Genomic DNA, 19979 nt, shown 5'->3' on the forward strand with positions numbered 1-19979 from the left:
TTTAGCATCGCGCGCGGCACGCTTGATCCGTGTCGGGTTTTGAAAGTCGGTTGAGGGCGAGGCACCGCGTGCGTTATATGCTAGCGCGTTTTTCGAAGTTATGTCGTCACAAAGCGCAAACGCGCGTGCTTTGCGAAGAAATATGCGGGAGAAAACCCGCGAGAATTTACGAAAGCTCCGAAATGGAAACCGAACCAAGATCAACAAGTCGATGGGAACGGCCTACTGCGCTTTGAGAGAAGTCCGAAGCACGGCACGCCAGGCCTTGGAAAACGTCAAATCTGCAGTTGAAAACATCTCCAACGTAAGTCGCTGCTTCATGATGTGTTTTCTGAGTTAAGCACTGCGCAATCGTGATTGGAACGTACATTTTATGCCCGGCTAATGCTGCCTAACGAACGTCGTGTTTTGACCGTTGCAGGGCGTTGCCTCGTGTCGTTACCGATTTCTTTTTTGTATTTGTATGTCTTCAGTCGTTGCTGCATGTTTGAAGCACGACCTACGGTAGGTCATGGTTTGAAGGCTCGGAGAAGTCGCAGTGTTGCCTTGAGAAAGTAACGCTGTTAATTGCTCCCCCGTAGGGAATAGACTGTTACAGTAAACACTTGCTACACTTGCTACAGAATGCCCTGGAGAGAGACCACGCTATTGTTCACGCTGGTATAAATCAAATTGCTAGAGAGGTCATGCTGATCTAGAAAGGAAAAAGGACATGCAAAAGAAGGCGTTAGATGAAAATATTTCGAGTACGGTCGAGTTGCCCACGTGCGTACCACGAGGCCTTTTACGAGCAAGTACTGTGGTCCAGTACGAATTTTAAGTCTGTGTAGATTCACGCGGGACGTGCCAAAGTACGGGGGAGCAGAGAGAAGGCGACGATGACGAGAACCGAGCATCAGGGACGACGTCGGAATGTGAGGGAGATGGGAAGCGGTGTGGCTTAGCGGTGTCTCGCTCGGTACTCCACTCTCCCATAAGGTTAAGGGGCATTCACCCCGATTTTGAAACGGAGAGAGAGAGGGGGGGGGGGGCTTTTTCTCGCTGCTACTTACGGGATTCGAGGGAACTCGGCATTAGGACGACCTCAGCCGAGCTTGCCATTAACTGAGAGATTAAATTAGAATTCTCGTGAAACACCTGGAGATCAGGATGCCTGACTCACCTGCTGCAAAATTTGCGTCATGTCTACGTGTATGCATATAGCCGGTAAAATATGGCAACCAGTGAATGCAAGAATGCTTCGGTGGTGTGAGCTCCAAACCCAATGACATTTGAAAGCCTAAAATTGTTTACAGCTAGAGGTGTTTGAGCAAAATGGCATACTTCTTTGTTTATAAACAAAGTAAAATATAGTTCGTTGAGTCCAATCAATGAAGCAAAGGCTATGTGCTCAGTCAACTGAGCACATTGTAAATGAGGAGCAACTGAAAAGTGTTCATACCTGGTGCACCGTGACAATAACAGTAATGAAACAAAGCAACAGCATATTAACAGATGCACGAAAAGTGCTTTGCTTATCAAAAGGATCTAAATGATACTACAGCGCCACACATAACTTTAAATAGATACAATTATGTTTGAGGCTGGGTAGATGGGAAGTGCCTTGCTTATATGAAGATTATAAATTTGAAAGCTGTCTAAGGGCGAGGCATCCTTAATGTATGGCTTTAAGTTACTGAACCAAAGTTGTATGCTCCAAGTGTTCACCCAAGAAATAGTTCCTTATGGCCAGTGGCAGAGTGATTGGGAACAATGGCCACTCTCATCGATCTTTCTCCTTGCAGCCTCCAATAAGTGTTATCTGTCATGTTCGGACATAAATTTTTGCAGACTCCTATTTATCGCCAATTGTAAGCACAGCTTCCACACCCATGACAGCACGAAGTCCGTCATAATCTTTAGAGAGAGAAAACAAAGCGAGTTTCGCCCAGCAGATTTGTTTGCAGAAAGATGTTTTTGCTAGTCATTGCAGCTTCCATAAGTGGCCACGTGTGAAAAGCTTTCGTCTGCTTCCGTGAGGTGGCCTCTGAATGTGTGCAAATCTGCTTGACAAAGACTTGCACAACAGTTGTGCTTGCAAGAAGTGAGAATTGCAGAAACTCCAATGGATGGCCGGCCATTTGAAGGTCATTAGTCCTGGTCAACAACATATCCTAATTCATTATGCTATAGTTCCTGCCAGTTTAAATGTAGTTCAACTAGAAAAGCTATGTGACTTACTTTCCTGCATGTGCTGTGTTTGCAACTATCCGCCATGGTGACGCAGTGGCTTTGGTGTTGCGCTGCTAAGCCCACAGTTCAGTGTGTGGTAATGGTGACATCCGTTTTCATTCTTCAGCAGTCTTGAACAATGACCTTTTGTGGGTGTCATGATCATCTTCTGCATCCAGAGTATACAGACAAGATGCTTTGAACAGAACAATATTCTAATTCCAAGTAGACAGAGCTGGAGGTTAAAGGGGCTCTGAACCACTTTTTATCAAGGTGGAGAATGGCATTTGAAGTAAAATGGGCTATTTCAGAAACACTTTGCCGCAAAAAGTACTTCATTGCATTCTGCAGAAGCAGAGTTATTGGCAATCAAATACGGCCTCTGCAGTGCTCCCATTCCTTCTCCAATGCCTTGCACTACGAAGGCTATTGTGCAGTGGGGCATGCCCACAACTCTCCACAGTCTCAGTGTCACTGGGGCGCGCAGTTCAAATTTCATTTTGGATGTTAACGCAGACGCCACTACTTTCACCTTTGGTGCCTACGATGCACTAAACATAAGCCAGACGCGGTTGTCCTTAGTGGGCCGCAGTGTGCTTAGCCAGTGGACTCGTGGCGGCACCCTGCGGCGGCCATGGTATCTACACCATGTAGCCGAACGCAGCTTGATGTCAGCTATTGGCCAATAGCAGCCGTCTAAGGAATGATGAAATAGTGCATCCGATCACGAATTAGTCCATCTAGAATAGAGTGAGGACAGGGCTTTCTGTTGAAAAGAGAGCATTTGAGATAAAGGTGACTTCGCGATCCGTTTGCGAGTTCCACGCACAACAGCAAAACTTGGCTGAGATGTTCACAGCAGCACATGCTACCTGCGGACTGTGTTATTTCACCAAGCCCGAGGGGTGGTTCAGGGCCCCTTTAAAGAAGACATATTTTGGAGAAGGATCTCTCCAGCCTTCAGTGAAGTGTTGTCAGTGAAAAACTATTGTAAAGAAATTTTGTGCTGTAAGAAAAGTGACAAGGCCCTCCTGTAAACAGAATGAGATGCACATAAGAGTGCATCATAAAAGCATGTTGAACCACTGTTACAAGAGGCATTGGACTAAACACAACATTCCTCTTTACCCCAACAATGTGTCATGTGGCCCAAGTCCTATATATGCATCAGGTCAAATGAAACAACCGGTGGCGAGTAATTATTACTAGCAGTGTTTTTCTTTGCCTGGCAGGATTTACTGCCTGCCACACAATTTCTAAATGTGTAATCTGCTCAACCAAAGTAACAAATAGAGTAGCCACAATTAGCACTGCCATGCTTCACGTTGCAAAGAGAGTGACTTGCTCTCCACAAAATGTGCTTCCAGAGGTGCCTGCAAGGAGGCCGAAGCCGTACAAAGTACCGACTTCCTCCAGCGTCTTACTCTCCTCTACACTGCCAGACACCCGTGAGGTTGTACTCCCCTTTTGGCATCGAAACACCCAGCCCTGTCACACCTCGTCGCAGGACGCCTGGCCGCCGAACACCCAAAACGTGAGTACACAGGGTCGAGGGAAAGAAGAAAAGGAAGGGGCAGAGGGGTTAACAGATAAGCATCTGGTTGGCTACCCTGCACCAGGGATTAAAATGAGAGGAAAGGGTCATGGGAACAGATAGTTCAAACTTATAGCAAAAGACAGCACACATTTATAAATGGCAGCAACACGACTAGGCAAGCTAGTTGGCACATGTTGTGGAAGCAAACAGCACTAAACACAGTATACAGAACAACACGATGCTATGTTGGCCTGTTAAGTGAACATGCTATAAATGAAGCAATGCCCGATAAGTATTCAACCCAACATAACTTTAGCATGTAAACCTTTATAATAAAGGGGGATAAATTGCTGGATGTGACATGTCAGGTAGACTGACATTTTCAAACAATTTCTGCCAAGGCCTCTGTGTCAAAACAGCTGTAATCAGTCTTGAAATAATAATTTGATGTTACTATGTACAGTAGACCATACTGTGCATTCACTTTAGGAACACCAGGTGGTCAAGATTAATCCAGAGCCCTTGTTGTGCCAGATTTGTTTGGAGCCATTAACCCCCACAAATCGAGCAGTAACATTTGCAGCTATTCCTGTGTCACTGCTTTTCACAAATGTATTAATATCTCCACTTGCAGGCGTGCACTGGGAACACCTGCCAGGAAACTGAGGGACGAGCTGAAGGAGATCGAGACAGGCATTGGGGAGCTGCACACAGTGGCTGACAAGATCTCCAAGCGACAAGCCAAGAAGACTTGAAGGAGGACAGAGCCGTGCAGCCATCGCAATGTTCAAGAATATGCCAAAGCATCCACCGCTCATATATTAAGCGTTTCTTGAGGCAGCAGCATTCAGTCATTACCTATGCAATTTTGTGTAAGCTACTGTTTTAAGCATGTAGGCTGACATATGCTAGCTATAGTCGCAACGACTTTATAGACCTTTGCCCTAAAGTAATTTCTTCACAACATTCCCTGTTGCAGTCTCCCAGCTTGAGTAAATGTAGAGATTTATTTTGTCAGCATTGGCAGCAACATGGTAATCATCAAAATTAGTTTTTTTTTTAAGTACAAGAACACTTACAACACAAACATGTCTCTAACATGTTTGTGTTGGTATCACAATATGCAGAGTTCTTACATCACCTTGAATTACCCTTGAATTTGAAAAAAAAAAGAGGTTCAAGGACCCTTAAAACTCCTTGAAAACTGCAGTCGCTGGCGACTTTTGAACACTAAAGGTAACAAACTCTGTGTCAGGGCTATGCATGGATACAGTCTATTGGTACACAATCCTAAATACTCACTTTCCAGAGTGTCGCAAAGCGATGCAATGGGGTAAGTCCAGACAGACAGGTCAAGTGACCAAGCTGTACCACTATTTTTGTTAGCTCACACAGCATCCATCACTGCTCCATTTTTGAGCCCTAGGCTATAGAAATGTCTGGCGAAAATCAAGTTTCAGCCATTTGGCTTTAATGTGAGGAGTGTCTTTGGCTGAAGCAGGACACTACTAACAATCATGCTAGAAGCTGATCTACATCATTACAAAAAAAAATTAAATTATTGGGTTTTACGTGCCAAAACCACTTTCTGATTATGAGGCACGCCGTAGTGGAGGACTCCGGAAATTTCGACCACCTGGGGTTCTTTAACGTGCACCTAAATCTAAGTACACGGGTGTTTTCGCATTTCGCCCCCATCGAAATGCGGCCGCCGTGGCCACATCATTACAATGGAAATGTCAACGTTCAAAATTCACTTGAAGCCTGCATCCTACTCAGCTACTGCTTAGGTGCAAGAAATTGCCGCTAGGAGTTCACTATTTTCCAGTTTATGTGCACAAATAAGGTTTGTTTCCCACTACTTAAAATTTGGCCTTTTTCATCCTTAATTGTCCTTGTATTTTGAGTTCAATGTTCTGTATGAGCCCTGAATATGGCACTATCAATGCTGCCATCTTCAGTATTCCATGCAGGGGCAATCCATATAGTACTGACCAGCTAAAGCTCCCCAGTGCTTAAATACTCTTATACTGCAGCTGTGCTGGCCATTACGCTGCTCTCAATAATGATAATAATAATAATAAAAAATGCCAGTTTTACTCTGTACACTACAAGTCAAGCATGTTGCTATGATCTAGCAGCGTTGTCTGTGTGTGACACAAAGGGGACTGTTTTACCTGTGACCAGTGTATTTTAGCAGCTATTTATAAGGACTCATATTTTTCCTTTGAATTAACAGTGCTGACATTAGTCGCACTAGTTAAAATGGTTTTTATATTCATGCCAATGAAAGTGCACCCTACCAAGATGGGTGATTTGCTAAGCATATTGCAGCAGGGTTTGCAAAAACTAGCAAAGGTTGTGGGAATGCGCGACCCTCGCGCCTCCCCTGATGTTTTTCCCGCATAGCGCGTCTCCTGTGGTCCCGCTTCGCAACGTGGCCTGCGTGACGTCAGCGCGGTGATGTGGTTAAAGCGCACTCCGAGAGATGGCGCTAGTGTTGCGCGGCTGCGGGGTTACCCTCGGCGGGGGAGACGAGGCGCGCTCCCTTGGGTTCCAGACAGCGAGCGGGACAGAGGTGCTTGCACGTGCAGCAACCCTCTTTCCCGGCACGTCGGCGCGCGGCGGGGACGTCTCCCGCTAGCGCGCGGCGGCCGATGCATCTGCGAGACCGCCTCGCGTGGCCGCCTTCGAACGCGCCACGATCCGCGTGACTATACACGCGAACGACCAGGCGTTGGGATCCAGCATGGGGCGAACATATTCGCTCGCTTCCGGTCGCGGTAAGTCGGACTTCTAGATTTGTCGCGCGCCCATCGGCATGTTTTGTGGATAGCAACTCGGCTAGCAGGCATTGATGTATGAAAGGTGCAATAAATGCCCTTGTGACTGTTTGCACTACTGTGTTGTCGTTCCTTTGTCCCAAGAGTACGGTGTGAGAATGCCCACACCAGACCCCACAAGGTGTATGATTCAGTCAATTGATGCAGTGACAAGCTCAGCTACTTTGGAAACTGCATGTTGTTTAGCTATTATGCCTGTAGGCTGGCTTTAGTGTATTATAGTATACTTCAGATTCCAGCTATTATTTATAAGGCAGCTGCTGTCACATTGTTGCATGTTGTGTATGTCATCTATACTCAACAAATAAAACGTTAAACATTCAGTGTTCTCGTATAATCTTTATTAGGGGCATCCATAAGTAGTGTGGCCCTTCGAATATTCAGTACAAACATCTGCACAAACATAAGGGAAGGAAAGAGAGTCCTTACTTTGCCCACTCTTGGTGCTTGTTGCAGGCCTAAAAGAATAGTAGAAAAGTTGTATATCTTTCACATAACATATAAAATTGCAGTGCAAAGCAGAGTGAGAAAAAATGTTCTATGTGCATTATTTCGACAAAATATACAGAAGTCACAAAAGGTAAAGTGTCTGTACAAACAACAAATGCGCCGAGTCTAACATTTCCAACATACTTGTGAAACAAGTAGTACATTGTGTACTCGCGCAACACTTTCACAATTTCAGTACGTGCCGCTCTAAAAAATGCCTTTGGTAAAATAAAAGCTGGCACCGAGAGAATGACAACAGTCCTCCAGAAAGGCATCTGCATCAGCTCACATTGTTGAATATATTACCAGCTGTAAACTATAGTGTAAATTTATATGAACAGTCTTGGAAGCTATGTAACAAAGCATCTTGTAGTAGCTCAACAGGGCCTATCTGACACACTGTAAGGTTATCTATGGAGCTTAGCAATAGTACCCTCAAGATGGGCAAGCCCTACCGTATAGAAAACTTTGCTCGAGATTTACCGATACTTCCTGAGGGTTCCAAAAGGCACAGCTACTTTTCATGTTGACACAGAAAAAAAATTGGTGCTTTCATGTTCTGTAGCAACCATTTGTAATAGGCAAAAGATGCCACGCTATGCGCAAACTGCACAAAATATCATAGGCTCATTTCTACATAAAGCATAATACCATGTCGTCTATGGCACTGCGGCCAGAAGGAAAGCTTGTCTCTTATTATTGTTGATTAAGCACGATTAAAGCCTGCAAGGGTGGCTAACTGCTCATATGTAACAAAATGGGCAAAAACCTAACAAAAACGGGAGAAAAGGCTCCAAAACTACATTAACCATGTGAACGTTACCAATATAACCACTTGCAGAGATCAAACTAGAGAAAGGAAAACACAGGTGCAATCATGCATCTAGGATTGGACAAAAAGGCGCCTACATGAATTTGGAAACGTAGTGGACACACTCAAACAGCACCTGCAAAAGACAAGAAAAAGATGAAGATAAGTACTATACCGTGTTTAGTCAACTCTAAACCAGATACTTCTCTTTTTTAAGTGTTGAAAGAGTCCTAGAGTTGGGTTAGACCCGAGGATGTGGTTTCAAAATTTTACACGCAGCAAGAAATGGTGTTAATCTGTTCAAAGGCTGCGGCTACATTACTACGCCAAGTGGCTGACTGAGAATGTGTCAAGTGAAAGTTTGACACGGCTTGACAAGGTCTATTCCAGTCAAACCTCACCAGTCACACCAACTGTTAAACAGGTAAGATGTACGGTGAACTGGATGTCAAGTATCTGGAGAGACGTTTCTGCTAAAACTCTCCATGCAACCTTTCTTACAGTAGTGCATTTCAAAAACCAATGGCAGAACTGATAGGAATAAGTAGACATTCAAGTGATGCCAAGGGAGGGGTCAACATCAAGTGAGCTTGTTTGTAAATGAGTGTATGTTCTCTGAGTGGTAAAGTGCAATTCACTATATGTTCATTCTTGCCAGTTTACATTTGACAAAACCTTTTTACAGCAACGAATGTTGAAAGATGTTCACCGAATTCTTTCTTTCCTTTGCTGACCAATACCACAGCTATTGGGACTGGCTTAGTGGTGGTCTTGCCTGTAACACTGGCCATGTATATCTACACTACGCACTCTTACTTCAAATTTTGATAACTGCTGTCAGCGTACTGACACTGTTTTGACGATGATTTCTGTAACATAATGAAGCTAACTTACAAACAAAACCGAAGTGCTCACAAAACCAACGTCTCATACTAGAAACACTCATATTTCTAAGTCTACTAGTTGAAGACAGACTGCACTCATCAGGTAAAAAAAAAAAAAAAAATTCATCATTCATCAGGAAGCTTGGAGCCTGCACTAACGCAAAAAGAAATGTAGAACATTCAGATGTCATGCCTTCCTCACCTCAACCATAATGAGTACAATGATCATAACCTCTAGCCGGACGTGGTGCTTGTCCTCCAGGTGGTGGCTGAGTAAGTCCATCAGCTCGCAACAATGTGATAACTTCTCATTCATGACCTGCGGGTTATCAATGTAGAATGCTCTGAGTAAACAGTCAACCAGCCAATGTAAATAAATGAAAGTAGCAGTTTTGCCCGAAGGGCAAAGCATTGACAGTGATAGCAGGGTTTAGCGTTGTGCTTGGACTCTTCCATTTGGGGCCTCTACTTTGGGAATTAGCCATAGGGATTTTTGCTCCGCAGTCCAGTAATTTCTTATGGAGTTCAATTGATTGCCCAGTTAAATTGGTACCTTTTCATTTTTTTGTGTGTGCTTTCCAATTAATGATTATTGATTATTCCTGCTACTATCGCTTTCATTTTAATATGTAATTTTGTTTGTCAACAGCACTTTATAGCAGACCTGAAAGTTTGTTTGACACTATAACTTGGCATAACCTACCCATTTCTTGGCCAATATCTATAGTGGGTATGAGCCACAAGTTAGATGGGCAGCAACAACAAAGACTCCTTGAACGGCGTTCAAACCATATGTGGGAGCAACACATTGGCGTGACACTTCATGCAAGCAACTCCTGCCGAGTAGAAGGAATGTCTTGGCAGCTACCAAACGTCTCTTGCATGGGGGAAATTCTTAAGAATGTTCTATTCCACCTGCCGAGACAAGAGTTCGAAGCCCAGTGGTTACAGTATCAGGCTTGTGTGCAAGAGATTCTTTTGTTTATATCCAGCCATTGGACAACTTTGTTTTGTTTATTTGAATATACATATAGTACTTATACATGTCCAGAAAATCACAGTGACACCGGCAGCAAGAATTTGCACGGAGTGTCCATATAATTGCTATCGCAATAAAAATAAAGTGGGGTTTTAATGTCCCAAAACTGCGGAGTGGGTTATGAGAAACACTGCAGTTGAGGGCTTTGAATTAATTTTGATCACCCGCAATTTTTTTATTTGCATTTTACAACATTCTACATACAGCGCACACACGAGAAAGACCAGGGAAGAATGGCACACACAGACAACACTGACTCACAACAAAAATTTATTGGCATTACGGGCAATATAAATATCTGGCCAGCTAAACTTTCAAAAAGCAAAGAAAAAGGATAAAGGAAAACAAACGAGGAACGATGTCAGGAGTAACCTACAAGTGTCAGTTAACAGTGACGGTGCTCAACAATGACAACAGGGATGGGGAGGAGACAGTTTAAAAGATAAACGAGGATTACCTAGGCCTGCCAGTACACTGTGATTGCATATTCATGTGCAGTACCACAGGCAAAATAATAAATAACAGCGAAACAGGTATACTGAATCGTTCATTGTGTCTCGCATTTAGGAAATCCTGCACCACCATCTCGCCAAAGTTACGTTAGCAAGAGTGTTTCTACATTCCATCCCCCATCGAATGCATCCAGAAATCGAACTTGTGACCTCGTCATCACTAGCAGAACACCACTGTCACCACGGCAGGTGCTCAATGACAATTTTCAAACTTATGCGTATTATCGATATATTTAAAGAAAATTGTAATTGCCAAATACACTGTAACACTCTAAGTAGACATCAAGGCGCACAGAGCTACCACTTAATTACTATATCGTTATTTCCACTAGCCCTCGTTTATTTCTGTTTGCCCCTTCCTGGCATGTGTTTCAATGAATCCCAATGGGCATGCTTCTGTTCACGTGACGTACCTTTGTCCGCCTGCTAATGTTCATGTACTTGATGACTTTCAGATAGAGGCTCTCTAAAGTTGGCCGGTCCCAGTAAAAATCAGGAGTGTCCAAAAGGTCAGAGCTTAGGTTGATCAGGTGCCTGCAGCATGATTCCACATTTAGACACACTGTACTAGCTTCGAGAATCTTTACATTACACACCAGCATGTGCTCACGTCCTTTTAATTTCCCATGACACATGGTTGCACTTCAAGACATTTCTTTTCTGCAAGTACCGCCAACGACCGATTTTTCGGACATGTTTGATTTCTCGCACGCCTTCGTGGAGGTGCCACGAAGGCGTGCGAAATGTGTAAGAACATCCAAAATTTCGGATGCAAAAGAACCTTCGCTGTCAGATTTTTTTGACATTTGGCTAGGACCACGCGTCCGAAACAGGATTAATCGTATCGGCCACCACCGCCATCATTTTGATTATCTCGCCTCCTCTAACCGTCGCCCTCGCACGCAGATAGGGCTGGCAACCATAGCCACCACCACAGCAACGCTAGGCCTAGCTACTTCGACCTTCGCTACGAATCTTCTTTCTGTTCGGTGCAGCGTTTTCTATTGAAACGATTCGCCACCATTAGCAATGGTGCTGACTCCGCCTTTGTAATCCTCTACAAATTACTTGGAAGCTCGGGAAGCACGCTGCGTTGCATACTGCCAGTTCCCAAATGTCCGCTTTGCGTCAATACAGAAATGTTGCGCAGTGAAGCATATTCAATGTATTGTGGTGAAGCATACATAGAGTGGGAAGGGGCAATTGTTATGTAACACGGTATGTATTCCTTAATTACACATGCGTGCACTCACCGTTTCCTATCACAGTACGAGCACCGATACGCCTTGTAAGAGTGCTGGCAAGCATTCAGAGCTATTTTGGACCTGCGTGTGGCAATTTGAGCCCTTGGGGGCAGTAAAAGGCATGCATTCATTTCTTTTGACATTTTTGCAGCCCCTAGGGAGTCCGAAAAATCAGACGTTGACTGTATTATACCGTTGCAGCACTTGCCTGACAAAGTGGTTGTACAGTGGCCTCTCTTTCAACGAAACCTCTAGGGACCACGAAAACTGGTTCCATTTATGAGATGACGACGCTTTTAGCATTGCCTGAATACAAAACCAACCAATCATGAGGTGGGTGTTCCGTTTAAGCAGCAGTTCCATCTATCAAGATTCAACTGTATCGCATAAATGGCGATTTACGTTTGCCAAAATTCCACGGTATCACTTAAATGAAACTGCCGCTTGAACAAAATAACAACCTCATGGTTGATTGGTTTTGTATTCATGCAATGCTAAAAGCTTTGTCTCCTCATAAATGGAACTCCTGATAAACAAAACAAATTTTCCTGGTAAACGTTACCGGCGACAACAAAAATAAACAACAAGGCATCTGGTATATTAGACTGCTGGCATTATACGGAACAGATTATAATTTTGCTTCGTAGTCATAACACAACCTGATATATTTAAACTAGGAGAGGTATTCTTAATCGACCACTTTCAGGGATACACTCACTTTTGCAAGGTTTTGCATGACTTGATCCTGATGCGTCAGTGCATATGACCGACAGCATGGCTTACTATCTTCACACAGAGCCAGAAACACTGTCGGCCATATACTTCTATGTGTTTGGCGCCGAGTATGCAGAATTGCTAAAGAGCGACAGTGCCTCCGAAAGTGATAGCTCAAGAGTACCAGCCGAGGATGCTACAGAAATGCTCTAGACAAGTGCATGCCTGTAAAGTTTATTTCACGAGAAGCTTAAAGGGCCCCTCACCAGGTCTGGCCATTTTGAGCTGACAAGCGCAGAGCATACATTGCAGGATAACGATCGTGTCTGCAAAGCGTTACATCACTATGTGCCGCGGAAAGATCTGAAATTTAAAACCGAATGCCAAAAACCGAATACGTAGTTGTGTCCGCAGTGTGGCATTGCTCGTGGTGACACGTGACTTCAAGAATTATTCAAGACATCTGTTATCTGCGCGATCTGTTGCTTGAATTGAAGTTTAGAGAAATAATCAAACACACAAACAGAATGTCTGCGTGCTTTTTGTTTTACTTTGCACCGAAGCAAGAGAGATGTACTTCCACTTCGTCTGCTTGTTCCCACGGTCGTGCGGTCACGGGCGCAGGTACTGAAACTATGCCATTTTATACCGTGCTCCAGCGCATGATCATGCTCTACGATCTGTTTGTTCTGCCTCAGTATTTGTGTAGCACTAAGTTTTACCGCTAGTCATGCTTCCTTGCACACAGTGCGCAAAATCGTGCGCTGCGTGAACGAGGCAACAGCTTTGGTGTGCCACCGTCGGTGGAAATGCATAGCACCGGGGGAAAAAAAAAAAAAAGCGCGGAGCAGAAAAAGGAAAAAGGTGGGGCCTGTGACGTATGCGTCATGCGATCCGCGAGGTCTGGTGTGGGAAAACGCAGGGAAGGAATTTCGCTTGCGTAGCTAGACTGGGCGAGTGGAGAGAGCGTTTGCTTGGCAGTGGGACCCACCTGCTGAAATCATGAGTTCGTGGCATTGAATTATTTCTATCTCAACTATTAATGAGCCGATATGAAAAATTTTTGCCGCAGAACGCTCCCTAGAGGACACGTAACAACTTCAAGCATATACCGTATGAACGCGTGTAAGGGCCGCACCCGTGTATGGGCCGCACCCCCAACTTCCCGAAGCAAATATTTAAAAAAAAAAATATCCGTGTAAGGGCCGCACCCCGAACTTTCCACGACCCACGTGTGATTAGCCTTCAAAATGCGCGCGCACGGAAGCTTCCAGATGCCGCCCACGGATGGCGCCGATGTCGCGGGTCATCATCATCATCATATTTTCTTTCTGCCGCGAGCTTCCGCAATCCATATCGTCATCGGTATCATCAGCCCTGGCCACCATGCTGGCCACCCCGGCTTTGTTTTGCGACTGTCGAAGGCACGCGAGTTGTAGCAGCGTTGTTGGCGTGGGCGCACGCTGTTGTTGCGGCTCTCGTGTGTGCTCTGCTTTATTTTTCACGAATTGCCATCGAGCGTTGCCATTCTAGCACGATGGGCAAACATATCAATAGCTACACGGCAGGCTTTAAATTGAAGGTAGTGGAGTTTGCCCTCGACCATGGCAAGCGTGCGGCGGGTAGAAAATTTGACGTGGACGAGAAGTGCGTCCGAAGGTGGTGCAACCAGAAGGATGCGTTGAAGACCACCAGCTCCAAAAGGCGTGCTTTTCGAGGCAAGCCATGCAAATATCCTGAGCTCGAAGAAGAGCTGTTCCGCTACGCAATGGAAGTGCGGAACAATGGATATGCGCTGACGACGGACATGCTGCGCGTGAAGACGCAAGCTTTGGCGCGTGCGAGAAGCATACCCCGCGAGGAGTTCAAAGGTAGCGTCGGCTGGTTGCGGAGATTTTTAAAGAGGAAGGGCCTATCCTTTCGGCGAAGGACCACGCTGTGCCAGAGGCTGCCCCCCGACTACACCGACAAGGTGCTGAACTTTCAAAGGTACGTGATCGGGATGCGCCATGAGCACAACTACATGTTGTCGGAAATAGCAAACGCCGACCAGACCCCCATGTGGTTCGACTGTCCTGAGAACTGCACAGTTGAGCTTAAAGGAAAGAAGAGCGTTTCTGTGCGGACAACTGGCGCGGAGCGCCAACGGTGCACAGTTATGCTGTGCGTCACTGCAGACGGGCGGAAGCTGCCCCCGTATGTGATTTTGAAAAGGAAGAGGATTCCGAATGAGGCTTTCCCCAAGGGAATTGTAGTTCGAGCCCAAGAAAAGGGCTGGATGGATGATGAGCTCGTCCTCGATTGGATCAAGAGCGTTTGGCAGAATCGCCCAGGCGCGATGTTGGCCAAACGATCGCTGCTCGTCTTGGATAGCTTCCGCGGTCATTTGACGAATAGAGTCAAAAAACAACTGGGCAGTATCCGCACAGACATGGCCGTTATTCCGGGCGGCCTCACCGGCGTGCTGCAACCACTGGACGTGAGCATTAACCGGCCTTTTAAGGTTGAGTTCCGGAGGCAATACTCGGAATGGATTGCAAACGGCGATCACGATGAGACTCCGACCGGGCGGCTCAAGAGGGCACCGCTCGCGACTGTGCTGGGCTGGATTTTGACCGCGTGGAATTCGGTGTCTACGGACATTGTATCCCGCAGCTTCAAAGTGACCGGGATTTCCAACGATTTGGACGGAACTGAAGACGACGACTTGTGGGGTGATGAGCCAGAAGAATGCAGCACCAGCTCGGAGTCTGAGGACTCCGCGAGTGATGATGACTGATTGTAAATAGTGATGATTGATGAGGATTATTGTAAATAAACGCGCATTCACTTATTGGTCTGTTTTTACTTGAAAAAAAAAATTTTTTTTTCGTATGTCGCGTGTATGGGCCGCACCCCGAAAATAGGCCCTCGAATTTGTAAAAAAAAGTGCGGCCCTTACACGCGTTTATACGGTAGTTAAAAATTTGCTATGGGGCCTGGTGAGGGGCCCTTTAAATGAGACTCTGCCAAAGTGAACAATTTCAGCGACTGACCTTAGAGAGAATAGTTCTCCAGTCTTTCGAAAAACATGTTCCCTGGTCATCCTAATCGTCCTGCCTTCCTTCATGTCCTGAGAAAACAAAGAATGTGAAGTTATAGAACAACAGAAAACTTAACTTGTGCTACTCAGACAAATATTCGCTGGTTGGAATAGACAAAGAAATAGACCAGGAAGTAACTCGGCAAGTATAGACTTCAAATACACAGGTACGTTTGGTTAACCTAAAGTGAGTTTTCATTTCAGGTTAAGCTAATTGCACAGGAGTGGCAGCAGTTTCTATGCCCTTTTGTCGGCATTCCTTACCAAAGAGATTCAAAACACCGTTTTCTTATTAAGCGTTACTTGCGCTAACAAGTGTTTAACAGAAACAGAGTTAAAATCAAGCAGTTCCTATGCATCAGGCACATAGCTGAAACAAGTGTACGATGCTGATATACGAGTGTAGAAAAGTACAGCATATTGTGCCTTCTTGCCTTGTCCTGTGTTCACACTGTTCACTCTTGAAGTAATATGTACCAAATAACATAATCTAATAGCGTAACTGGAATATAATTAATTTTAAGTTTCCTAGGACAGTGTCACTAATGACACCTTAGCAGCAGCTCTCTATGCATTTTTACGCCGTGTTTTGTATGTTTGTGGGATATTTTTACCACTTTTAACGGGCATGTTGGGGTCAAAACATGCCGTTCTGGTGAGTTTAATGTAAAACCCTCGCCCAACACACACGCCTTCTTGTAATGCCATTAAGGCACTAAACTGAAAAGGCTCTCCACCTGGAGCTACACACCGTAAAAACCGGAATATAGGTCGAACTTTTTTTCAAAAAACCATCGCGAAAAGTCGACCCTCGACTTATATACCGGACATTGGCGGAAAACTACGGAAGTCTTGCAATAATGGGCGGATGAAGTAAACAGCCGCCATCGCCATCAGCAGCATCGCGGCGTGGCGACATTGTGGCACCGGTACTTAGCGTTTCCACTGTCGCAAAGTTAAACGCTGCATTTTCATTTTGTTTCAAAATGAGTGGAAGCCGACGTCAATTCACCGTCGCCTTCAAGAAAAAGGCGATTGAGTACGCGGAAGCCCACGGCAACCTGGCGGCACAGCGCGAACTTGGAGTATCCGAAAAGAGCATTCGGTAGTGACGGAGGCAAAAGCAGCGTATTACAACTTGCAGCAACCAAAAGAAAACGTCATTTTGTGGCCGGATCGCCGCGGACTGCAGAACTGTATAAGGCAAGGTTGCGGAGTCCGTCCAAGAGCTGCGTGTAAGATCGCTGCCTGTTGTGGAATGCATTCGTTTAAAAGCGGTAGAGATCGCACGCGCCTATGGACTGGGCAGCGAGAAGCACTCGTCATCCGACTCTGATCAAAGGTGTTGCTCTGATTCGGAGTAGCGCTTGCGGACTTCGTGCCCTTCTGTGTACTGTACACCCGACGAATCTTTGACAGTATCGCGCGACCGTCGACCCGCGTGTTTGTCAGCACCTTATCAGGGCACGGAGCGGCGAAATAGCGAATACGCGTATCTCGTTTGTTTCGCTGCTCAGCGCCGTTAATACGGTGTTGACACGCATGCGGGTCGATGGTCGCGTGATACCGCTAAAAACTTGGCCAGGTGCACATTCGAGCAGCATTTAAATAAATACTGTCACCATTGTGCAACCCGCTGAGTCGCATTTGTTTATAGGTAAGGGTGTCATGTCTTTCGGCACTTTTGCCACTGAAAAAGATTTTTTTTCATTTTTTGAATTCGTTAGTTGGGGGATCGACCTATGTTCCGGTCCGACCTATAGTTCGGTTTTTACGGTATATTCTCAACAATTTTTTAGAGTATCCTTTTCAATTCACACTGAGCAGCTAATCGAGGAGCAGTGGCCATAACAGGAAAGTTCTATGGTACAGTCTTTCTATCATTGTCATGTCACACTACTGGTGAGAGCCCAGAAAGCGTATCACAAGGGCAACAGAAGTGGCACCACGTCATCATCCAATGCCCAGTACTACACAGAGACCTCATGCTTATTTAAAGTATCCTCATGCAAACGTGAAAGTACCCTTGGTAGATATCGACCGAGGATGTAGATTTGAGCTATGATAGGTGCTGTCATGCAGGGCTCCTTATTAATTACGATCATGTCGACTTCTCTAACATACACCTACAACCAAGCGTAAAGGCAATTTAGAAATTTCGCTCCTGTTGTGGTTAAAATAATGAATCCGAGATATGACAAATACCTTGCATTACCATCACTAGAGCCTATTATGATAGCAACCTAGCAGAGAGTGTAGCTCCGATAGACGCTCACCACACAAGCCAACACTTCCATAAATACATGGAAAAAAAATATTACATTTACTTTGGTCTCTGCACTCACGGAGCAGTATGTTCAGCTGTAGGTGCCCATAACGTAGCGTACACATCACCTCGCAAAAAATTTGTTAAGTGTTAGCATCAATTTTATTCACATTGTAAATTGTAAGTTATCTGGTTGAGTCTCAGTGCCTACAGTGGCTTCCCTCACCTCAATGATGTCCTCGATGCTCTTTACATAGCCATCCAATGATGTCTCCCAGATGGCCAGCTTCACTGAACAAAAGAAACAGATAAATTTGTTTAAATGAATGGCAATGAAAAAGGTGAAACATTTCATTGCCCAGGCATACAACATTAACACTTCTCCAGAGATTGCAATGTTTTCTTTAAAATCCTGATGTGTCCATAAGTTATGCCACAAAACAAAGTAAAGTTAAACCTAAATATAATGAAATTCTCAATATAACAAAGTATGTAACTCTTTATAACTTCTTGTCAATAGAAGTTACAAACTTCTATGGTGTTATACCTTATAGAGAAGAAGTCATAACTTCTTGTCCTCTGTAATCAGGCCTGGGGGTGCGGGAGTGGTTAAGTAGATGCTCCTTTAGCAGCCGCAGACCGATGAATAATGACAAGCCATTACTGTGAATTAATTTTGCTATAAATGTACAATTGCATGTTACGCTAAAGTTCTTGTTCATGGCTAGGCGGCACATATGCAGGGCGTGCCTATGTGGCACGTACCCTTCCCGATGACTGTGCCACTGGCTGAACACCGAAGACAAACTGCAAAGCGGTGACAAACCTTATGTTACGTGCACCCCAGTGACACGGGCCAACCAATAATGACAGAAAAGCTGACACTTTGCTATTACACACTCTGTGTTGGCCACTAGAATCACGTTTGGATGGAAGTTTAGTCGGCTGACAAATCAAAGTGAGTCTTCGCCTTCTTGAGGCATTTTGAGGCGCAAGAGAGGCAAGATATCCCAGCAAAAGTCCCCAGAAGGTAACATTCCCCAGCAAAACTACCCACATTTGTCTCTGGGGGCACTTTGGGTCGGGAAAATGCAAGAAAGAAGCTCTCATGATTTTATCGCACCCAGCGTACTGTATGCTTTATGAAAGCTTGCAAGGGCTAGCCAAGAATGATGGCGGTAACAGGAAAGAGGGGAAGGAAGTGAGTTCACGATAACCGCCAATGTGAAGATATTGTACACACGGCAGGAAACATTATCTTTCGTTGCCGACTCTCAAATCCAGTAAAATGAATTTTTTGTTTCATTCAAATTTGCTTTTTTCCGATTGCCCCCATGATTCAGAAAATCTTATAGCCCCTTCCGTGTAAGAAAAATCGATCAGTGATTGTACTTATCTGCCTAAAAGGTAAAATTTCAATATAATGAACTTCTTTTTCTGAGAATATGAGCCCAAAAATTGCCTGTGCATTACAACAGGATACAAAACTAAAACCATGTTCGTGGCGTTGGTAAACAAAAGCATATACAGAATGCAAGCTGCCAAATGACTTTATGACAAAAAAAAAAAAACACGTACAAAACTCAGCAGGCCAAGTATGGATCACAAGAAAGACCTGATCATTTAGGTGACTTGACATTCTGGATTTGTCCAGTCGATGCTCCCCACACAGGCATCTTATTTATCTCTCCCTCTCGCTCTCTTTCTTCCACGATATGCAAGGCTTTACATGTTTTCCCAATGCTCTGGTTCTTTGTCTACATCATCACTAACATGTTGCTCAAAAGCAGAGCTGCATGCATGTCCTCCTTTTGCAGTGAGCAGACAAGTTTCTAGGCGTATGCAGTAGCTTATGCAGGTATATCAGTAAGTTCTTTCTAACACTTACCAGACAGAGCAAGCCCACTCGAGAATGTGTACTTCTCCAAGTCACTCTCACCATCTCTGCTTAGGTAGATGTTGCCATCATGAAACTTCGTCTTGTTTCTGAAACAAGAATGTGAAGTTCTCTTTGAAGTCCTCTTAGAGATTCATATTGCAGTGCACATAGTAATGGATATAACAAAGTAATTGTCTCCCTCTTCAACACCATTAGGACAATGTTTTACTTTATATGATTAGCATTTGCACTGAGGAAGCTCCACTTTAGCTTCGTCTTTCAGTTACTTTCCTCAAAAGGAATAGCAAACTGAAAGTGATCACTTGAGAGAGAGAAAGAGAGAGGGAGGGGGGAATTTCTGTTTAGCAAATTGGAAAGACATAAATGTAGGCCTTTGCCGAAGATCTGAAGGCCCAGTAAATGCAATAAAAACAAGTTTATCAAATTTAAAGACCAGGCAAGAATGTT

General features: G+C 44.7%; 2 protein-coding genes across 2 annotated transcripts in view; one reads left to right on the top strand and one right to left on the bottom strand.

The window, feature by feature from the left end:
- The first annotated feature begins 100 nt into the window (after window positions 1–100).
- Window positions 101–6914, top strand: LOC135912562 (uncharacterized). Its single transcript, XM_065445046.1, has 3 exons — window positions 101–304; window positions 3579–3745; window positions 4383–6914. Exons 1-3 carry the CDS (start codon window positions 101–103, stop codon window positions 4501–4503), a joined length of 492 nt encoding a protein of 163 aa, XP_065301118.1. The 3' UTR covers window positions 4504–6914.
- The window catches only part of LOC135912560 (required for meiotic nuclear division protein 1 homolog), a 32582-nt gene continuing 19513 nt past the window's right edge, over window positions 6911–19979 (bottom strand). Inside the window, exons 7-13 of the mRNA XM_065445037.1 lie at window positions 19521–19618; window positions 17859–17923; window positions 15320–15396; window positions 10740–10860; window positions 8978–9094; window positions 7990–8027; window positions 6911–7049 (exon numbers count right to left, since the gene is read on the bottom strand). Coding sequence (XP_065301109.1) covers window positions 6935–7049; window positions 7990–8027; window positions 8978–9094; window positions 10740–10860; window positions 15320–15396; window positions 17859–17923; window positions 19521–19618 — 631 coding nt within the window. The 3' untranslated portion in view covers window positions 6911–6934. The remainder of the gene's footprint in view (window positions 7050–7989; window positions 8028–8977; window positions 9095–10739; window positions 10861–15319; window positions 15397–17858; window positions 17924–19520; window positions 19619–19979) is intronic.

The sequence above is a fragment of the Dermacentor albipictus genome, chromosome 2 (genome assembly GCF_038994185.2).
Source record: "Dermacentor albipictus isolate Rhodes 1998 colony chromosome 2, USDA_Dalb.pri_finalv2, whole genome shotgun sequence".
NCBI classification, from domain to species: domain Eukaryota; kingdom Metazoa; phylum Arthropoda; class Arachnida; order Ixodida; family Ixodidae; genus Dermacentor; species Dermacentor albipictus.